This window comes from Kryptolebias marmoratus, linkage group LG17 (assembly GCF_001649575.2).
Source record: "Kryptolebias marmoratus isolate JLee-2015 linkage group LG17, ASM164957v2, whole genome shotgun sequence".
In the NCBI taxonomy this organism is placed as follows: domain Eukaryota; kingdom Metazoa; phylum Chordata; class Actinopteri; order Cyprinodontiformes; family Rivulidae; genus Kryptolebias; species Kryptolebias marmoratus.
Window position 1 is genome coordinate 10,793,927 of NC_051446.1, and position 20,013 is coordinate 10,813,939.

Below are 20,013 nucleotides of genomic sequence, written 5' to 3' on the forward strand. Positions count from 1 at the left end.
TTGGCTTAAATGAGCAGGAGAACCTGCCCGGATGACATGTAAACTCACAGCTGCTCCTTCTTTTTCAGGCCACTTGTGAGAGGGGCTTCGCTGCCATGGAGGAGTCCCATCAGAAGGTGATCGAAGAGCTCCAGCGAAAGCACCAGAGGGAGCTGGAGAACCTGCAGGAGGAGAAGGAGAGGCTGCTGGCGGAGGAGACGGCAGCCACAATCGCAGGCAAGTACTCGTGCTGTGACATTAGCCCGTCCCAACTTCGGGTGATGATGTAGGTTTGTAGCTGAAGGCTAGCTGTTTGTGTCCGTCACCTCAGCTATCGAAGCGATGAAAAACGCCCACCGGACCGAGCTGGAGAAGGAGTTGGATAAGGCCCGCAAGGCCAGCAGCAACACGGAGAACGCAGACATCGAGGAGATCCACAAACAGCATGAGTGAGTCCTCTCCTCTGCCCCCCGCACCTCCGCGTTAGCATCACAGGAAGCAAAAAGTCCTTAATATTTTCTCCTGAAATGCCAAACTGGGGGATCATGACTAAATATGGGTTGGTTTAAAAGTCTACTGGTATAATCTTGAGCGAAACATACAATGGTTTCCCTGTATTGTGGTATTTAACATTTTTTACTATTACGATATCCAACTGATTTAGATCTGAAGTACAAATATTACTTATAATGTTAGCATTACTATAGTTCTAAGCAAATAATGCCAGAAGATTGGTTCTATAATCTTCTTATCAGAAAAGTGCAACCATACAGGCAAATCGAATTATGGATACTAAAGCACAAGTACTTCTTAGACATTTTCTTCTTTGTGAAGAGGAAGTCGTTTGTTTCCAGGCAGCGCCGTCTTAAAAAGAGTGATTGGTGCTGTTCTTGGAATGTGAAATCTCATAAGTATTTCCTCCTCTGGTGGCCAAGCTGTGGCTGTCTTTAGTTTTTTTTTTTTTTTAATTTTTAGACAGAAATTCCCAAACAGCTGACTTCATCTTTTTATGCAAGTATCTGTTAGTTTTTACCAGATGCTAACTCTCCCTGAAGCCCAGGGAGAAAAACAAAGCACCCTTTGTAGTCGAAAGGATCTAAGGTTAGCAGGTCATTACGACAAGATCAAAAACTAATAGTTTATTGTCTTATTTATCCAATTACAACCGATCAGTGTCCTACAGACCGTGCATCAAACTGCGTTTGGAGACAATAAACTCCCGAAAAATAGTCCAAAAAGGCTCTGTGTCCACCACTTCCATATTCAGTTGTGTGTGTTGTGCCGTTTGCCACGGGGCGGACACTTGGTGTCACAACACACACATGCAGGAGTTTGTTTGCGTGTGTGTGTTGAGATGCTGCCCGCTCAGTGGCAAGCTGTGCTCATCGCAGCGCAACACACTGCAATCACTTTTAGGCAAATCATTTAGTTTTTATTTTTGCGTCCCGGTGCGGCTCCCCTCCGAAACGCCAAACTGTGCTCTGTACTCTGTGTGGGATGAACGCAGAGGCAGGTGTTTGCAGGAGCCAAAATCTCGCCACCTTCAAAAGGTTTTTAGAAGCGAACGCTACTGCTTGTTCTTCCTCCTCAGGAAATGCGATGCCAGAACTTTTCTCTGATGACGTTTCAGACGACGGAATGCTGCGGCTGAAAAAAAAGAAGCTGCTTCCTTGTTTTGTTTTTTTTTTTTTTTTCTGTCTCGCAGTAACCAGCGATGAACTAGCCTGGGCTCACCCTCCCTGCTCCACGCTCACAGTCAAGAGAGGGATGTACAGCAATGGCCTACAGTTGATAGCTTTCTTTACTCCTTCTCTTTTGGAGCAAAACAAATTTTTAAAAAAAGCATGAGCTTGCTCCTCGGAGCCTTAATTGATTGGCTGTGACCAGCGTACTTGTCTGAAATGTCTGTAGTGTGACAGTTCAGCACAAATATATCAATACATCCTTATTGTTCATTTATTCATTACTTTCAAGGCTCAGCTTGTTTGCTCTACCTCTTATAATGCTCTCATTTTCTTTACCATATTTTCCGAACTATAAGGTGAACTTAAAAGCCTTCAATATTCTCAAAAAACGACAGTGTGCCTTATAATCTGGAGCGCCTTATATATCAGACTCTCCAGGATTTCGCGCTGTTGCGATCGCAACTATTAACACAAAATCAAGCAAACCCCGCGAAATTGCAACTTTTTGCAACTTTGCCCAAAACACCGCAACTTTCCCGCAACTTTAACCCAATATTTATGGTTAAATACAAAATAACCCCAAAATAACTCACGAAGAAGAGATGTGACGTCACTTCCTGTTAACATCAGGAGGCCAGGAAAAATGCAGGAGCAGCGACCGAAGCGAAAATGTGCGCTAATGCTTCACATTTGCCCACAAAGATTTCAGCAAAGGGCCGCGCAAAACGCCGCAGTGAAGTTAGTTTGAAGTTGGATGTTGGATATTCGCGCTCCGCAGAGTTAGCAGCGTCTAGCTCACGGCTGACCCGAAACAGGAACGCTACACTTAGGGACGGCTGGACGACATTAGCGTTCTTGTTTCGGGTCAGCCATGAGCCAGACGCCGCTAACTCCACGGAGCGCGAATATCCAACATCCAACTCTAAACTAACTTCACTGCGGTCGCAAACCAGTTTCCTCCCCAGCTGCACGAGAGTGGGGGGAGCTGTTTTGCACGTCCTGCAGTGTAATCATCGAACATAAACGCATCAACAAACACTTTGTGTCTGCAAAACATTTGAGGAGAGCTGCAGACAAGGGACAATCCAGAAATGGTCATGAATGTCAGTTTATAAGCTATCAAAGCTCTCAAATAAAGCACCTTTTGATAATGTCAATGTTTGTAGGTAATTATCTTACAAAACTAGGAAGTATTTTTGGTTTATATATTAAAAGTTATGTTTTTTTCACCAAAATCGTCCATTTTGAACGGAGCGCGGCGCGCTCGGTCCGCGTCAAGTTACAAGAATTGGGAGGTGCACAACAATGCGCCTTATAGTCCGGGGACAAAACTTTGAAAACGGGCCTTTCATTGACAGTGCGTCTTATAATCCAGTGCAGAAAATACAGTATACCCGCTCCAAACTTTAGAGCCAGTTGATGGGAACAGCCATACTGAGTTGAAGAAGTTTTAGAAGCAGCTCTCCAGTCAGGTCGTTGTTTTTAGCCAGTTTTTTGTCTCATGTACAAAAACACAAACCGAATTTCACCATGTCATCGTTTACTAAATGCAGACTGAAAAAGCCGTTTAAAAACCAAACCCTTACGATTGTTGTGGCTGCAGATTGAGCCCAAATCATCACCCCCTCCGTAACTGTGATTACCAGCTGGTATGAGGCGTTTGTGCTGATACATGGTTTGTTTTTCTTCCAACGTGCTGTGCATTGTGGGTAAACATCTCTACTTAGGTCTCATCTGTCCAAAAGACATTGTCCCAGAAGTCTTGTGATTCGTTCAAATGCAACTTCACTAACCCGAGATGTGGTGTCATGTTGTTTTCAGAGAGGAGAAAACCTATTCCTGCACACTGTCCAAACGAGCCGTACTTGTTGACTCTTGAACTTTAACCTGGTAACTTAGGCCTGTACAGAATGTTTAAAAATGGTCTAGGTCCATGATTTTCAGCCACTGTGCTGCAGAATACCATTGTACCATGAGAATCTGTCTGTCATGCTGTGGAAAATGATCTTTTTTTGCTTAATTGGTCCTAAAATAGCATTTAGTTCCGCTGACACAGCAAACATTTAGAAACTGTGGAACGTCTGTACCTTGGTATTTGTTCATTTTATTCCCTCAGCAAAAGAGTCTTCCCGTTTTAATTGCACTTGCTGTTAGCTTTTAGCCAAGGCATTAAATAAAAACTTGACAACATTACACTGAGGTGGCGGAGATTTTTCTGTATCTATAAGCTGTTTTGTGTTCGGTTTGACGCTTCAGTTTCTGTCAGATTGTGTTGCCAAACTTCTGTCCTCTCTGATCTCTGTAAGTCTGATGCAGCTGATTTAAAAATGCATCCATTTATGCTGATCGGTGCACGTCTCACACGACTTGCTCGAACGTGCGTGGAGTCATTGCGTGTCAATTTTTTTTTTTTTATTCTGGAGGTTTATCAGAAAAAGGTGTGGTGGTGGAGATTTTCTGGCTCCGCGCCCCTCGCGTTTGTTTTTCTCTTATCCTGGCGCTGCGTTGGGTTTCAGGGAGGAGGTGTGTTCCTTCCAGCGGGAAATCGAGGTGCTGTCGGAGCAGTACTCCCAGAAGTGCCTGGAGAACGCCCACCTGGCCCAGGCGCTGGAGGCCGAGAGGCAGGCGCTCAAGCAGTGTCAGCGAGAGAACCAGGAGCTCAACGCACACAACCAGGTGCACTTTTCTTCCTGACTTCCGTGTCACACATTGGGCATGAAGAGACAACTATTAGTCGCTCTAAGCTGCTTCTCTTCGACGTGTTTAGGAGCTGAACAACCGTCTGGCGGCAGAAATCACCAAGATGCGCTCCATGACATCTGAGGACGGAGTGGGCGACACAAACACTGTGATACAGGGCAAAGAGCTGTACGAGTTAGAGGTAAGGCCCAGTTAATCAAAGCTGTGCAGCGCCCGAACGTGAATTCTTTACGTGAGAATCGTTTCAGCTCCAGCTTCATCCTTTCTCTCTTTGTCCTCAGGTGATGTTGAGGGTGAAGGAGTCCGAGGTCCAGTACCTGAAGCAGGAAATCAACTCCCTCAAAGAGGAGCTCCAGGCCGCTCAAAGAGTAAGCGTTGGTTCGCCGCCGCCGGGACAGCATGCTGCCAACTAGGAGGCAGCTTGGATCAGGCGACGGTCACGCGTTCACACAAAGACGTTCCTCACGCGCCTGACTAGCCCGACCGTGTGTTCGCAGGACAAGAAGTACGCAACAGACAAGTACAAGGACATCTACACAGAGCTGAGCATCGTCAAGGCCAAGGCGGAGCGGGATCTCGGCCGGCTCAGGGAGCAGCTGCAGCTGGCTCAGGAGGCGCTCGGAGAGTCGGCACTGGAGGACGCAGAGCGAGGAGGATACGGTACAGATAAAGCAAGGTTCCAGCTGTTTAAAGTTTATGGTTATGAGGAGTTCATGTGTTACCTGTTCTTGATAGCTTTTTGAACAACCACACTTTGGAGAAATAGTTTACTTCTGATATTATATTTCTGCTGAAATGACTGTAATACAGAAAGCAGCTTCCAAGTTCCCGCAGTCTGCAGAGCTGATCGGTCTGACTGCTGGATAACTGCTGAACACATCACTGAATATACTGAGCAGTAAGGTAGTTTAAGGCTAGTTGAGTGGAGACACTCGCAAAGCAGTTTTTTCTGTCTTATAACGGCTCCAATTTTCGAAACTTCATAAAAGTTCACATAAATGTCAGTATCTAAATCTTTATATTGCCGCCAATTTCACATTAAGGTGATTTCAGCGGGGTTATTATGAAATTGCTGTTGGAATTCACCTCGGGCTGCACCACAAATGTTGCTATTTCTGTTTGGAAATAACCACAGATTTCAGTGTAAACAGCTTTAATGTGAAACTGACAGCAGAGTAAAGGTGTATAAAATCATGTTTACACAAATCATTAAGAAATTGTGGAGATTGGAGCCGGTTTAAGATGGCAGCAATTCACTTTAGTCTCAGACTAGCTGTTAGCTCCTGAGTCATGTTAGACGTAAACTATTTCTCCAAACTGAGGTCGTTCAAAAACCTATCTACAACAGGTAAGATATTAACTCTTTTCCACAGAACCCCAGGTCAGAATGCTCTGAATATTCCTTTAATCCACAACTTTCTTGTAGCTTTATTTTTGCGGATTTATTTATTTTCTAACAGACATTATGAAGTCTAAAAGCAACCCGGACATCCTCAAGATGGCCGCCGCTGCAGCCAAACGCTCGGAGCGCACCATGAGATCAAAGGTAGGCGAAGAGTAGCGTAAAGCTGCCGTCACTCGTCCATCCCATAGCAGCTCTCTTAACTATACCACTCATTGTGTGTGTGTAATAAAAAGCAGCAACACACCCAGAGCTACAGAAGCCTGATAAACACATTCCAGAGCTTTGCTGCTATCTACAGGGTGCATGTGACAGTGCATGCCCGTGGCTGCGTTTAATTCAACCATGTTGTGACTCCATCTGAGCTGCAGTCTTTGGGATTTTGTTGCAAGTAAGAAAAAAAAAAACAAAACACCACAGTAGTCTAACACACACCTGCTGGTGTGTGTCTGTTCTTTTTTTTTTCCCTCCCCCTTCTGTCTTCAGTCTGTGAACCGAGACATGCCCTGGGACAATTAGGGCAGCTGAAGATTTGTAGGCCTCCTCCTCGTTTAGGTAAACCAAACAATTCACTGTACCGCACCCTCCTGTCCTTCATTAGAAAGATCCAAGTCACTGCTACACATTACTATACATGTACGCACAGTTTGTGGTGATGGTGTGACGTGTTCCAGGGTGTGTAACTAATCTCTCCTTTCTCTCAGCTAGAAAACTAATTTTAAAAAAAAAGGTAACTGCACTGTTTATTTGAAATTAGTGCGGAAATTTCCTCATAAGCTGTAAAAGTGCAAATGAAATCGAGATAAATTAGAGGCCTAGTGTTCCTTGAAATAACCTGCTGTTTTTCATGCCAGAGTTTAGACTAAGATCATCTGAAGATGAGAAATTATGGATATTTTGTTCAAACCTTCACCTTCTTGAATTGGGTTGACTCCAAAAGTTAATCAGTTGTTGATGAGTCAAAGTAACTTTATTCATCCCATAGGGACATGCACTGTATTGCCAAAAGTATTCACTCACCTCCCTTCACACACATATGAACTTGAGTGAAATCTCATTCTTAATATACAAGGTTTAATCTGATGTTGGTCCACCCTTTGCAGCTCTAACAGCTTCAGCTCCTCTAGGAAGGCTTTCCACAGGTTTAGAAGAGTTTATGGGAAGTTTGGACCATTCTTCCAGAAGCTCATCTGTGAGGTCAGACACTGATGTTGGACAGAAGGCCTGGCTCACAGTCTCTGCTCTGATTTATCCCAAAGGTGTTCTGTCAGGTTGAGGTCAGGACTCTGTGCAGAACAGTCAAGTTCTCCCACACCAAACTCCATCATCCATGTCTTTATGGACCTTGCTTTGTGCCCTGGAACAGGAAGGGGCCATCCCCAAACTGTTCCCAGAAAGTTGGGAGCATGAAAATGTCCAAAGTGCCTTGCTATGCTGAAGCATTAGGAGTTCTTTTCACTGGAACAAAGCAGCCGAGCCCAACTCCTGAAAAACAACCCCACACCATGAACCTCCCACCACCAAACTTTACACTTGGCACAGTGCAGTCAGACAAGAACCGTTCTCCTGGCAGCAGCCGAACCCAGACTGTCCAGAGAAGCGTGATTCGTCCCTCCAGAGGACACGTCTCCACTGCTCTAGAGTCCAGTGGCGGCGTGCTTTACTCCACTGCATCCGACTCTTCCCACCTGGTGATGGAAGGCTTGGATGCAGCTGCTCAGACATGGAAACCCATTCCATGAAGCTCTCTAAGCTGTTCCTGAGCTGATCTGAAGGCCACAGGAAGTTTGGAGGTCTGCAGCTGTTGACTCTGCAGAACGTTGGTGACCTCTGTGCTCTATGAGCCTCAGCATCCACTGAGCCACTCTGTGAGTTTACCACTTTGTGGCAGAGTTGCTGTTAATCACAATCATTTCCACTTTGTTATAAAACCACTAACAGACGACCGTGGAATATTTAGTAACGAGGAAACTTCATGACTGGACTTATTGCACAGGTGGCATCCTATCACTGCACCACGCTGGAATTCACTGAGCTCCTAAGAGCGACCCATTCCTTCATTAATGTTTGTAGAAGCAGTCTGCATGACAAGTAGCTTGATTTTATACACCTGTGGCCATGGAAGGGATTGGAACACCTGAATTCAATGATTTGGATGAGTGAGTGAGTACTTTTGGCAATATAGTGTACATCCGATGATTACTTTCTGAAAGTTTCATTACAATCCGTTCAGTGGTTCATGGGAAGTTCTTCTAACACGACACACAGACAGGCAAAAAAAAAACCCACAAACGTTCTCATTTTGGTGGCGGGTGATAATAAAGTGGAGAATGCATGCAAAACCTTTTGCATTAAAGTAGCCGGTCGTGGGGTCGATGTGGCACACAGGCTGTGAGAACTTTAGTTAAGAAGCACATTGTGGTGTTATTTGTCCACCTTAGATGAATGAAACCCTGCCTGCTTCAGGAACGGTGTGAAAACGGTCCTCGCTGATCCCAATCCTCTCCTGACGTGGTTTGTCCCCTCTCTCTCTCTCCCCCCTGCAGAGCCTGAAGGAAGGGCTGACGGCCGAGCAGAGACTCCACCTGTTCGACAACAAAGACACGAAGGAGTTCTGACAGCGACGCATCATGTCGGCCTGCCGCGCTGCACGTTTAGAAGCCCACTATATTTTAGCTCTGTAATGACTTATTTAGAAACACTACACACTGGTCACCACAGATCATATGTTATTTAAAAAAAAAAAATACACGGTATGAAGTTTAAACTACATGGCTAGAGTTTGCATTCCATGCACTTCAGTTAACTGTGACTTTTTTTTTTTGTACTTTTTTTTCTCGCTACGTCTTATTGTAAATAATGTTTTTAAACTGAGCGCCCGCCACGCGTACACTAAAACTATGACTGTGTAAGCTACTGTTTTACTCTCTAGGCTGTTGCTAGCCAAAGACACGACGTTGAATGGCTTAACACGACTACACAAGAGGTAACTGTTGCATAACTAAACCATAGGAACTAGTCTGATGTTCAGCCTCCGCGCCGCCGCACGTTAACGCCCCGCCGCTTCGTGCTGCTCGTCTGCATTCAGAGACGACGCTCTCCTCAGCATGACATCCAGGTAACACAAACTCCCTGTGGAATCTCACTGAAGTCAGATCCTCCTGGAAAGGAGACGACTGAACGCGTTTAGATAATTATAATTTAATATTTTTAGTTAGTTTTTTTTTCTTGCTCATTGCAGCCATTGATCCAACCGTACAGGAGTTGGTTTCTGTTTGTAGTCTTGTTCAGTGGCAGTTCCTTTGTATTTATTGAACCGATTGGGATTTTTTTTTTTTTTTCTTTAACATTCCCATTTCTTTATACTCTGTATGATTGTAAATATAAAGCGAATATACACCTACAGGTTTATCGGCAATAAATATTTTTGCACCCTTTGTTGTCTGGCTGCTCTTAGGCTTTTGCTTTCCTCTCGTCGACCTCTGCAGTGATTTCCTCCGTTACCTTTTAGCTCTCGCTGATTTTCCAAAACACGGCCTCATCGAGGACGGATTTAACCTAATTTAAAGTGTCGTCATTTGTGATCGAGCTACTCCGAAAAGGCAAATAAAATGTCTTTCCCTCCCCCGGCATTTTAGCTTGTTAAACATCCACTCTGGCAAATTTTCCGAAAGCATTCAGTTTCCCTTCACTTTTATCAGTTCTGTTATGTTTCAGCCTGATGATATAATCAAAAAAGACATCTGAAAGCTCAAGTCGGTACCCCATAATAATGTACAATTAGATTTTTTTTTATATGATTTTTGGAAATTAATTTCAGAGACTAAACTAAAACCTCATATTTTACATGAGGATGCAGATCTTTTGCAACGCTTGAGATGCAGCTCAGGCGCCTCCATTTCTCCTGAGATGTGAACTGTGAACCCAACTGATTGGACACAACTTGGAAAGGCACACCGCTCTCCGTGGAACGCCTCAGAGCAAAAAAAAACAAAAAAAAACAAGCAATCCATGAGGTGGAAGGAAGCACCTGCAGAGCTCAGAGGCTCAGAGGCAGGATTGTTGCCAGACGCAGATCTGAGCGCTGAAGGTTCCCAGGAGCTCAGCAGTCTCCGTTATTCTCAGCTGGAAGAAGTTTGGTTCAACCAGGACTCCTCTGAGTCTTGATCATCCGACCCTGCTGAGCAATCGAAGGAGAAGGGCTTTGGGGAGAGAGGTGACCGAGAACCTGATGGTCCCTCTGAGCTTCAGAGATCCTGTGTGGACAAAGTTCCAGAAGAACAACCAGAACTGCAGACCTCCTCTGATCTGGGTTTTATGACAGAGGGACTCATCAGAAGCTCCTCCTCAGTAAAAAGACCTAAAAGCTGCTCGAAGGACTCTCAGACTGAGAGGAACTAAACTGTCTGGTTGAACTTTCTTTAGCAGTGTCACATGCTTGTAAGGAGGTCAAGCGGTCACGGAGGTCGGACCCAAAACGGTTGAAAGAATAGGCTCCGATGGATATAAGCTGAAGGTTCTTTCACCACACCAACGATGAACGACATACTGATTAAACAGGAGTGGAACTAAATTGGGAGAAACCATTATAAGGGAAACACAACTGCAAAATGATAAACAAACAAAAATATTTACATCAAATGAATAGCTAATGAAACAATACATTGTTTACAAATCAAGAGAAACAGATCATTTTAATTTAATCCCAATAAGTACTCAAAATTTAACATAGAAAATACCATAATGTGATGGTGAAGTCCCCAGCAGGGGATTGAATTAAATGCTAAAAAGTTACATTTAATTTCCCTTTTTACAGAAATACCAAGATGAGTCCTGTTAAAGAAAGCCACATCCCAAACAAAACTCCTGGATTCAAAATAAACTGAACTGCAAACCCAAATGCTGTGTTTCACCGTGTTGTCTTTGACTAACAAATATAAATAAAATATAAATGCAACAATGGCCTCATTGTTACAAGCAGACTGGGGAGCTGGACGAAGTATGGAGATGTCGTCAATGAAACCACTCTGTGGATGTCCTGGAGTGGACCGACCAGAACCCTGACCTGAACCCTGTCAAACATCTCTGGAGAGAGCTGAAAATGGCTCCACCAACGGTCCTGATCCAACCGGACTGAGCCTGAGAGGGTTTGGGAAAGAAAAATGGAAAAAATATATATATATATCCCCCAATCCAGGTGAGCAAAGTTTGCTGCATCAAATTCAAAAAGATTCAAGGCTGAAACTGAAAAGGTGCTTCAACTCAGGACTGAATTAAAGGTCAATGTGCGTTTTTCTCTGGTGCCAGTTATTAGAAATCAGGGCGACCTTTGGCTAATTTACAACACTGACTTTCGTTTCTGCAATTGTCATTAAACAAACGATGTGAGCTCAGCAGGTATTGTTATATTTGTGTATTTAGCACCCCTTAAAAGAACCCATACCCCTAAAAATAACATACAGAAGACCATTCTGTTGTGTAAAAAAACCCAAAAACCCAACAAACTGAATTGTGGGCTACAGCAGCTACAGCTGGTCATTTCCCTACTTGGTAATTAAGTATTTACGTGCACGGCTGATATAAGCCAATTGATCGGTTCATCTGTTGTCTGAATACTTTTGGAAATGTCATAATTTCAGAACTGTACACCTTCTGTGCCTCATAATGCATTGTCTTGAGAGGCTCTGAGAGTAGATTGAGAACAACAATAAAAAAGGAATTGTAGCATCAGACTGGGTTGAATACGTTCTGAAGCCACTATACACACACACACGGAAATAGTAAGAAATACAGAAATCAAAGAGCTGTGTGCATAGACATAAAGACCTAGTTAATAATACACTAACCATGTGTTTTTGGTATTATTCTCATTCATTTAGTTGCTGTCATTTACTGCCTAATGGCTGAAAACAGAAACTGATGAAGAGTAAACCACTTCTCTAATCGCAGTTTCCATCAGCAGGGTTCCAGGGGCCACTGATGGGGAGGAACTGCTCATAAAACACTCCTCTGGTTTCTCTCCCACAGCTGAGGATCAGTCGGTTCTCTCCACTTCCTTGTCAAGTTACCGGAAAAGAGCCAGCACGAAGGATAAATGCGCACTACTAAAACAAAGGCCCAATTAGTTAAATTGTTAGGAGGGGGAATAACTACGTCAGGAAAGAATAAAAAGTCAGTTTTATTTCCAAACAACCACTCTTTTTTTCCTATGTTTTGAGTTTTTTCGAAACTTTTGACATCCTGCAACCATTAAAATAAAGCCAATTAAAGTGTAAGTTAGATATTAGTTTACGGTTTTTGTAAAATGTAAGTGTTAAATTTTTTTGTAGAATCACCACCTTTTGTAATTTTTTTGATTATGCGTTTTATTCGCAGCCTCTAAAAACTAACAAAAAAACTAAAAACCGTTTAATCTTTTATTTTGAAGGGTCGGGCCGGAAGCCAGAGGCCGTGTTCCGTCTAACTTGGCCAACTGCAGCTTTTAGAGTAGTGTGTTCCTGGAAAGTGAGTGAATATTTATTTAATTAAGGGCTCTCTGTGTTTTACTTTTTTAGTGGAACCCCCCCCGAGAAAAGGTGCGTTGCTGAGGGAGACGCGGGGTGTGATGGATTCTGAACTGGACGCTTAAAAACAAAAACACAGCTACGGTTTCTCCCCCGTCCGGGTAAGTTTTGATGAGCAGCGCGGCGCAGAGCTTCACCTCCGCTCAGTCTTTGTTCCATCCAGCCGGGCCTTGCCCCGATGCGCACCGTTCTAACCGAACAGAACGTGACGCCGAACTCCATGAAAAGTAACCTGCGCTTTAACAAAACCTACTTTCTCGTTTAATTTTAGCACTTCTTAAGCGAAAAATCACTTTAGTTTGAACTGTTTACTTCCACTCTTAAATTCGGCGTGAATTAAATACGGTAAATAGCACAATTTTAAGATAAAATTATTATTTTTTAAGACTGCGCCGACCGTTGTTAATGAAGTTTGTGACAGTATTAGTTGCAGGTAAGCAAATTTCAAAAACTACACAAGTTTGAAAAATATATTGAAATTTGAATAAAGCACACCTCCCCGAAATGACGAGGGGTTGTTGTCGCTCAGTGTAACTTTTCGGGATATTTATTTCATCGCCATTAATTTGACTTTTAGCGACAATTCATTAAAACTGTTAAATACATAATGGGAACAGACGTGAGGGAACGTCGCTGCAGTTAAGCCGGGCCTAAAGCTAGCCGAAGCTAAGCTAACTAGCACACCTGACCTGTCAGGGTTTAGGGGTAAAAAGTTACCCTGTCTTTCTGTTGAAACGTTACCCAATGAAAATAACTTCATATGCATGGCATTTAACAACTTAAAAATAATACTGAACGTAGCCGAGAGGTGAATTGTTAGTTAACCAAAGCTAAAATCTTTACAAGCATGAATGAAAATCAAGTACACGTCAGTTACCTACTACTATAGCAACAAAATCGGTATAAATCATGTTTTAACTGTTTCCTTGACGCCTAAAAGTAGAAATTTAAACAAAATTTTTTATTAAGCTGTCTTGAAGGGTGCCAGTACATTTGCTGCCCAAAATGTCTAACATTAACTTTGTTAAAAAGGGCCACATTTTCTTGTATAAACTGTAGAAGTGTAAAGAGAATTATTAGTGTCACCATGATAACAGCACACCTGTGTCTCACTCCTCTGCTGCTGAGTTAATGAGAGGCAGACTGAAAAGTAAGCCTCAGACTGAGAGCTGCTGTGCCAAAACTATTCAACTAATCGTAGACGTTCTTGAACCGTGACTGGGAGAACACTCTGACGGTCACACACGTGAATAATTGTGTTTCTACAGGGTTTTATGTTGGAGGTATGACGAGCTGAAAAATAGCGTATTTTGAGCTGAAGTTTTTAACTGAATCTATAGGAGCTTGAGTGTGCGCTCTTTGTGCTCAGAGAGGGTTTGAGACAAAACCGTAAGTCATGGAACAATAAGAGACACACAGGGTGAAAGAAGGCGAAAATGCCCATGTTTTAATGTATAATTTATATATTTACCTGACAGAGTTGTGGGGCGAGTTTGTTTGCAAAAATTTGGAGAATTTTAGACAGTTCTAAAGTCAGGGTGTGACGTCGTCAATTGAGCTGCAGGAAAACTCTGTAAGCGTGAACTGTGGTTGTGTGAAACCGTAAAAGAAATGAAAATGCCTGTTCAGACGTTTAAAAACCAACTTCCTGTGACGCTGGTAACCTTAGAACGATGTTCTTGCTGTGAAATCTGAGCTCCAGAGCCCCAAGGAGGGCTGGGTTTCTTCATGTTTCTCCAAATCTCCGCTATTTAATGTATTTTTATTCTTGAAGATTTTGTGTATTTCATCTTTGTTGTGCGACCTACCTCTGCCAAAAGTCGTCACGCAATGTTCCCGATCAAGCCGCATGTTTCGGCGTGTAATTAAGGGGTACGGGATAGAAATTTTGACCACAACAAGAACCAGAAAAGTTAGCGTTGAGTACCGAATGTCTGCTGAAGAAGCTGTTTAAATGAGCAGAAAGGACGCTAAAAATCAACAAAATGGTAGCAAAAAAAAGCTAAAACGAACAAACTGTTATCTAAAATCTACAAATAGCATAACAGGACAAAAACTGAGTATGTATGTCAAAGTAGATTTTAAAGAGACCGATCAATCTTGATGTGTTTTCTGTGGAGAGTAGTATTTTGCTTGTTTGTTTGTTTGTTTTTAAATAAAGTTGAGTATTTTGAAGTATAAAGAATACTAAAATCAAAAGGTCATAGCACACTGTCCCTATTCGAGCTGAATTTTTTTGATATATTAAAGGTTAAAATAGCACAAAGAATGTGGAAGGAGCAAAAACATCAGCAGGAAAACAATAGTTTTAATGCTGAACCAGCTCGCATGTTACACCTAATTAGACATTTAACACAAACTAAAGTACAAAAGTTGAACCTCCTTTTAGATGTGCTGTTTGTGCTCTGTCTAACCAGTGTGGTGAAAAAAGCCGTTCACTAATATAACTGAAACCAATCAACCATTTCCTTTTCTCTTTTCTCTCCAGTTGTTATGGAGCAGCCACCTGGGAGCTTGGACGATCTACAGCCTCAGAATGTCTCCACCTCCACCATGCCCACTGTGATCAACCTGAGCAGGAGAGAGGAGGACCACGCCCTCGCCTCCACACCTCACGCCGTCCTGCGGATGGTCAAGAGCCCCGGCTGGTACCCGGACTCCAGGACTGCCAGCGAGGCCGGCTCCTCGGATGTCACGCCACAGCCGGGGGAGCACGTTCAACCAGACAATGCCTTATCCCACACTACAGTCACCGTGTCTTACAAGAGCAGGTCTCACGTCATCTCCGCTCGCAGCCCCTTATCTCAGCGGTCGCCTCTTTACAGCGTGTCGCCTATCAGCAGGTTCTCCTTCCACCCTCAAGGCGGCACAGATAACGGGGTCGGCGAGAGCAGCTACGCACTGAGCCAAGGTTACTCGGAGCGGGCGGAGGAGCCCGTAAACCTCGCCGCACAGAGCGAAGCTTTTCGCCCGTTTCCTCGGGCGCAGGCGGGGCCGGGCAGCGATGCGGGAAGTAGCCGTGTGCAGGAGCCCCTTGGGTCCAACGGCAGAGAGGTTTCCGGTGACAGATTCGCAGAAAGGCCTCCGCGAGACAACGAGGCGTGCGAGCTTCCCGAGGAAGCCAGGAACGGTTTGGAGAACGGTCAAAACAGCGATGGCTGGTCAAGTTCAGGAGCGCTTAACGGATCTTCACTGGAGACTTGCACTCTTGTCAGAGAGGAGGAGGAGCAGGACGAGGAGAGAGGGAGCTCTGTGCTCTTCGTTTTGTCTGAGAAGCAGGACTCGGCGGTGGTCTCGGACAGCGCAGGTGCTACAAATCTGTGTTCGTTCAGCAGGGAGTACAGGAGTCCTCTGGAGGACCCCGTCTCCCCATCCGCTACCTCACTGGACGATGTGGAGGACGTGTTCCTGCTCCCTCAGGCCTCCAGCTCACCCAGCGTTGACACATCTTACCCAGAGAGAGATGAGGGGGACTCGGAAAGGCCCCCGGAATGGCCCGCTCAGCCGAGCTCTGGTGTCAGCCATGACCCCGCAACATTAGTTTCAGGCGACGAGACTGAACAACCAGCCCATGGATGGAAAGCCACATCGGAGCCTTCGACGGATGAATCGGAAAACAACAGGGTTGTTCTTCACATTAACGGGAACGCGGCGACACTAGAGACGACTCTAACGGGAAGGAAGCTGCCAGCCCGTCTTGGTAGAGGGACTCGCCTGGAGGCGATAGTCATGAACATAAATTCAAGCCGGTATAAAGTATCAGGACGCATACTCGGCAATAAAAAAACCAGCGCCTCCCAGTCCACACCTCCTGATTCTACCTTAAGCACTTCTCAGAGGAGTGGCAGTTTCTCGAGAAGGAGAGGCAAAGTAAAACTTCCTTTCTCCGTGAAACAAAAAGTGCCGGTGAAAAAACGCAAACGTGGTACCATTAAGTCCGCCTCCTGCAACGACTCTGCTGCTGTTTCTGAACCGGACAACAAGACGAAGTCTTGTAGCGGCGCACTTACAAAAAGTCCTCGGTGTGGGAGGTCGAAACGAGAACCAGCACGCCCACCGCATATCAGCTCCGTCAGGTCGAGAAGGAACCCCTCCGCTGTGCACAGGAACTCCAAGAAGGAGCCAGAGCTGCTCTCTCAGCCTGAACTGTCGGCGCAAACGAAAGTGCCAAGGTTCTCGCCCCCACTGCCACAATCAAAATCTCCAAAGAAGAACCCAGGCAAAACCAAAAGCAAATCTCCTGCTAGCGAAGTGTCTCCCACTGCCAAGACGAAGCCAGCTCGTACGCCAAAACGGAGGCGGAAGAAACCCAGGCGGAGCCAGACCTCTTCTATCTTCTCCCCGAAGGAGCCGGAGATCAAACTCAAATACGTCAACTACAGGGAGGAGAGGAGGGACCCCAGGTTGGACGCCTTCTCCTCGTTCGTTCGCGTGGAGCGTCAGGAGTCGTCGCCGGCGCTGTGCACTCTAATCAACTACCCCGAGGATGTAACGTCGCTGCCGAAGAAGGGCCAGCAGCAGCAGGCTTTCATATCCGCAGCCGTGCCCACCACTTCCTGTCTGCGGCTGGGCCGGCCGTCCACGCACAGCCAGCATCGGCGTGCGCTCGCCTGCTGCCTGTGCGGCCAGTCGGCCAACGCCATGGACCTGGGGGACCTGCACGGGCCGTATTACCCCGAAGGGCACCGGCCGAGCGCCAAAGCACCGGCCGGCGGCTCGGGCTTCAAAGAGGACGACTACAGCGATTCAGACTCTTCGTCCTTCAGTGTGAGGGCCATGCCGCGGGCCCTCGCGCAGGCCGCTCATATGAAGCAGAAGGGCCCCCTGGCGAGAAGCAGGTGGGCCGGGGACGGCGCGAGCAGCCCCGAGGCTAAGCGGCCGCGGCCCGACGCCGGCCCAGCAGACGCTCAGGACTGGTACAGCCCGCCCGTGCTGCCCCAGGAGCCGTGTGAGTACTGGCTCCACGAGGACTGCGGCGTCTGGTCTGCGGGCGTGTTCCTCGTGAAGGGCAGAGTCTACGGGCTGGAGGAGGCCGTCAAGGTGGCTCAGGAGACGGTAAAGCTGCTCGTACATTCCCCTTTTTCTTAAAAAACGGGCGATGCTGCGTGAACTCCGAGCTCATTGAACGCCGAGCAGCGAAGAAGAGCGGGGTTGACTCATGTCGTCTTCTGACTTGTGTTCCAGATGTGTTCGGCGTGTCATGCTCCAGGCGCGACGCTGGGCTGCTTCTTCAAAGGCTGCGCTAACAAATACCACTACAGGTGTGCTCTGGGCTCAAGTGAGTGTTTATCAAAGAGACAGACGGGAAGTTTGGGCTCAGTGTGAGGGGCTGTTCTTATTTGACCATAAAGATTTTGTTGTTTTGTGTTGTTTTCGGAGAATGCTATTTTCTATCCCAATATTTTTGGAGGTTTCCTACTTGAATTGTCAGAGATGTCTGCCCTTCCCATCTATTATGTCCATTTTCATAAATATAACTATTCAGACCCTTTGTCCCTTTTTGCACTTTAGTTTTGTTCACTTTTTTTCATAGTCTAGACTGAGTGGAGCCATTGTACGGTGTCTCCAGAGATGCTTGACAGGGTTCTGGCCGGTCCACTCGAGGACGTCCACAGAGCTGTGTCCCTGTGTTGTCCTCTCTGTGTGTTTTTCGCCTCTTCGTCGTGTTGGACGGTGGACCTTCAGCTCGGTCTGAGGTCCTGAGCATGTTTGTGTATTTTACTCTAACCGGCTCTCCCTCGACCCTGACCAGCCTCCCAAATCCTGCTGCTTAAAAAGAAAACTCCCCATCCCCCAGCACGACACTGCCACCTCCGTGCTTCAGAGTGGTGCTGTGCAGGTGCCTTGTTTCCTCCTGACATAATGAGTCCTTCAAGCAGCTTTCAAATGATTTAGTAGTTCAGTCAAGGCGGAGAGACATCTGAGCTAAATGTCAATAGTTGTTGAAAAATATTTGAATACTCCTCTCTTCTTCTTCTTCTAGCGGACTGCGTGCTCGTCGAGGAGAATTTCTCCATGAAATGCAAGAAGCACAAGGTGAGCAACTGCAAATGTACATGAAGAAGAAGAAAAAAAAGACTTTAATTTAAGGACACGTCTTCCTGCTGTTAGGGAGCCTAACCTGTTTTAAAGCCAAAAAGAAAAGATGAAAACGTGCGCTGACGTTTTGCTTTCCTCGTGCGTTCTCAGAACAAGACACTGAAAGCACCTCCAGGGAGCCGGCGGGGCGACAGGTGACGGTTTACAGGAACCTCGTGAGGTTAGTACGTCCGCGCCGGGGGCTCGAAGGCGAATGGGTTTTAAAGGTGCATTCCCAGAAACCTGCAGCTATTACTCCTCTCCTGTACCCCTACGTTCACCAGCCTGATGCGCCATCACAGCGTCTGAACTGATGATTGAGTTTCTCTTGTAGTTTATTATCGGTTTAGCTGCAGATATACAAGCATGACTGACAGGGATCGAACCTGCAGGAAACCACACTAACTGAAGTTACTGCTGTGGTTTAAAAACACCAAACTGTTTCAGAAAAGGAAAATCAGAAAAAAGAAGTGGGTGTGTTTTGGAAAAATACAAATCCAGACAATTATTACTCTTATTCTTTTAGTCCTTACTTTGCTGTTCTGCTTCTTTTTATTCAAACCCAGTCCACATGAAGCTGGTTGTTCGTAACAAGAAACCAGAAAACAGGACGACACGGTTCAGAAATAAAAAAAAACAACATACTTTTCTCACCACTTGTGTCACAGCAGAGATGTTAGAGCGACAGATTCTGCCTCCAGGACCTCGTCTTTCCCAGGAAGGGTGGTGGGACGCCACATTCTGTTCACGCTAACGTTGCAGGAGAAGGTTAGGGATGTTGAGATCATTCGGTTTTTACCGACTGATGGACACACAGGATCGACTGAACAAGTTGACATGCAGAGATGTCATTTTGGGATGAAATCAACATGTTTTCACTGCAAAAAAGCAAATCCTTTTTTTTTCTTCCTTCTTTCATTATACATTTTATTTAGAAATCTGACCATCCTGTTCTTTTCTACAGTCTTCCTCCTATATTAATTCATGTTTGAAGAGAAAAGACTGTTATTCTCCAGGACTTTTTCCTGATTTTGGTCTCATTCTGTGAAGGTGGTGCAGGGAGAGGTTAGACGTAAACTATTTTTCCAAACGGCTGCCGTTTAAAGAGCCATCTTCTACACAGAACCCCACTCCGAAATGTCAGGACTGTCCCTTTTATTGTACTGGCTCCATGTTGGTATTTGTAGCTTCAGATTGGATAAACAACCCAAGTGTGGGTTTAAGACTGGACCGCCTGCAGTCCTGACCTGTAGAGGTCCTAAAAGAAAATAGAAGGAACTCGGGTTGTAATCTCATCTTATTAATCAGTCTGTTAAGGCACATGTGTCAAACTCAAAAAAAACTGAGCGTATTTAGTGAAGTCTTCTCCCGACGGTTACTTTAAAACCAAGAAAGTGAAGCTTTAATTTCTCAGTAATCTTTGATTTTGACGCCAGAAGAGTAACAGAGAGCAGCGGACCGACCGATCCAACTCCTGTTGATAAACGATATCACACGTCTGACTCGAGTTAATGTCTCTGAGTATCAGTCTGCTTTAATTGATGTCGTCTTTTTTCTGTTTGTTCTTCTTGTTTTAAAGTTAAATGTTAGCAGCTGTATGATCAGG

The 20,013-nt window shown here is 45.2% G+C and overlaps 2 protein-coding genes across 11 annotated transcripts in view; both read left to right on the forward strand.

The window, feature by feature from the left end:
• LOC108235887 (myosin phosphatase Rho interacting protein) overlaps positions 1-9,203 on the forward strand; it is a 52,374-nt gene extending 43,171 nt beyond the window's left edge. For 3 of the 6 annotated variants that reach the window (XM_017416185.3, XM_025005908.1, XM_017416187.2), the window contains 8 exons: positions 69-216; positions 311-428; positions 4,181-4,340; positions 4,432-4,545; positions 4,646-4,732; positions 4,862-5,024; positions 5,825-5,910; positions 8,313-9,203. In XM_017416185.3, coding sequence (XP_017271674.1) covers positions 69-216; positions 311-428; positions 4,181-4,340; positions 4,432-4,545; positions 4,646-4,732; positions 4,862-5,024; positions 5,825-5,910; positions 8,313-8,384 — 948 coding nt within the window. In that variant the 3' untranslated portion in view covers positions 8,385-9,203. Of the gene's footprint in view, positions 1-68; positions 217-310; positions 429-4,180; positions 4,341-4,431; positions 4,546-4,645; positions 4,733-4,861; positions 5,041-5,824; positions 5,911-6,252; positions 6,322-8,312 lie in introns of those variants that run through there. The other 3 variants (XM_017416186.3, XR_005234285.1, XR_005234286.1) reach the window with 3 other exon arrangements.
• A 3,021-nt stretch (positions 9,204-12,224) lies between these two features.
• The window catches only part of si:dkey-94l16.4 (retinoic acid-induced protein 1), a 12,113-nt gene continuing 4,324 nt past the window's right edge, over positions 12,225-20,013 (forward strand). For 2 of the 5 annotated variants that reach the window (XM_037980653.1, XM_037980652.1), the window contains exons 1-5: positions 12,225-12,430; positions 14,818-17,384; positions 17,514-17,607; positions 18,313-18,365; positions 18,519-18,588. In XM_037980653.1, coding sequence (XP_037836581.1) covers positions 14,823-17,384; positions 17,514-17,607; positions 18,313-18,365; positions 18,519-18,566 — 2,757 coding nt within the window. In that variant the 5' untranslated portion in view covers positions 12,225-12,430; positions 14,818-14,822 and the 3' untranslated portion in view covers positions 18,567-18,588. Of the gene's footprint in view, positions 12,431-14,817; positions 17,385-17,513; positions 17,608-18,312; positions 18,366-18,518; positions 20,008-20,013 lie in introns of those variants that run through there. The other 3 variants (XM_037980651.1, XM_017416226.3, XM_037980650.1) reach the window with 2 other exon arrangements.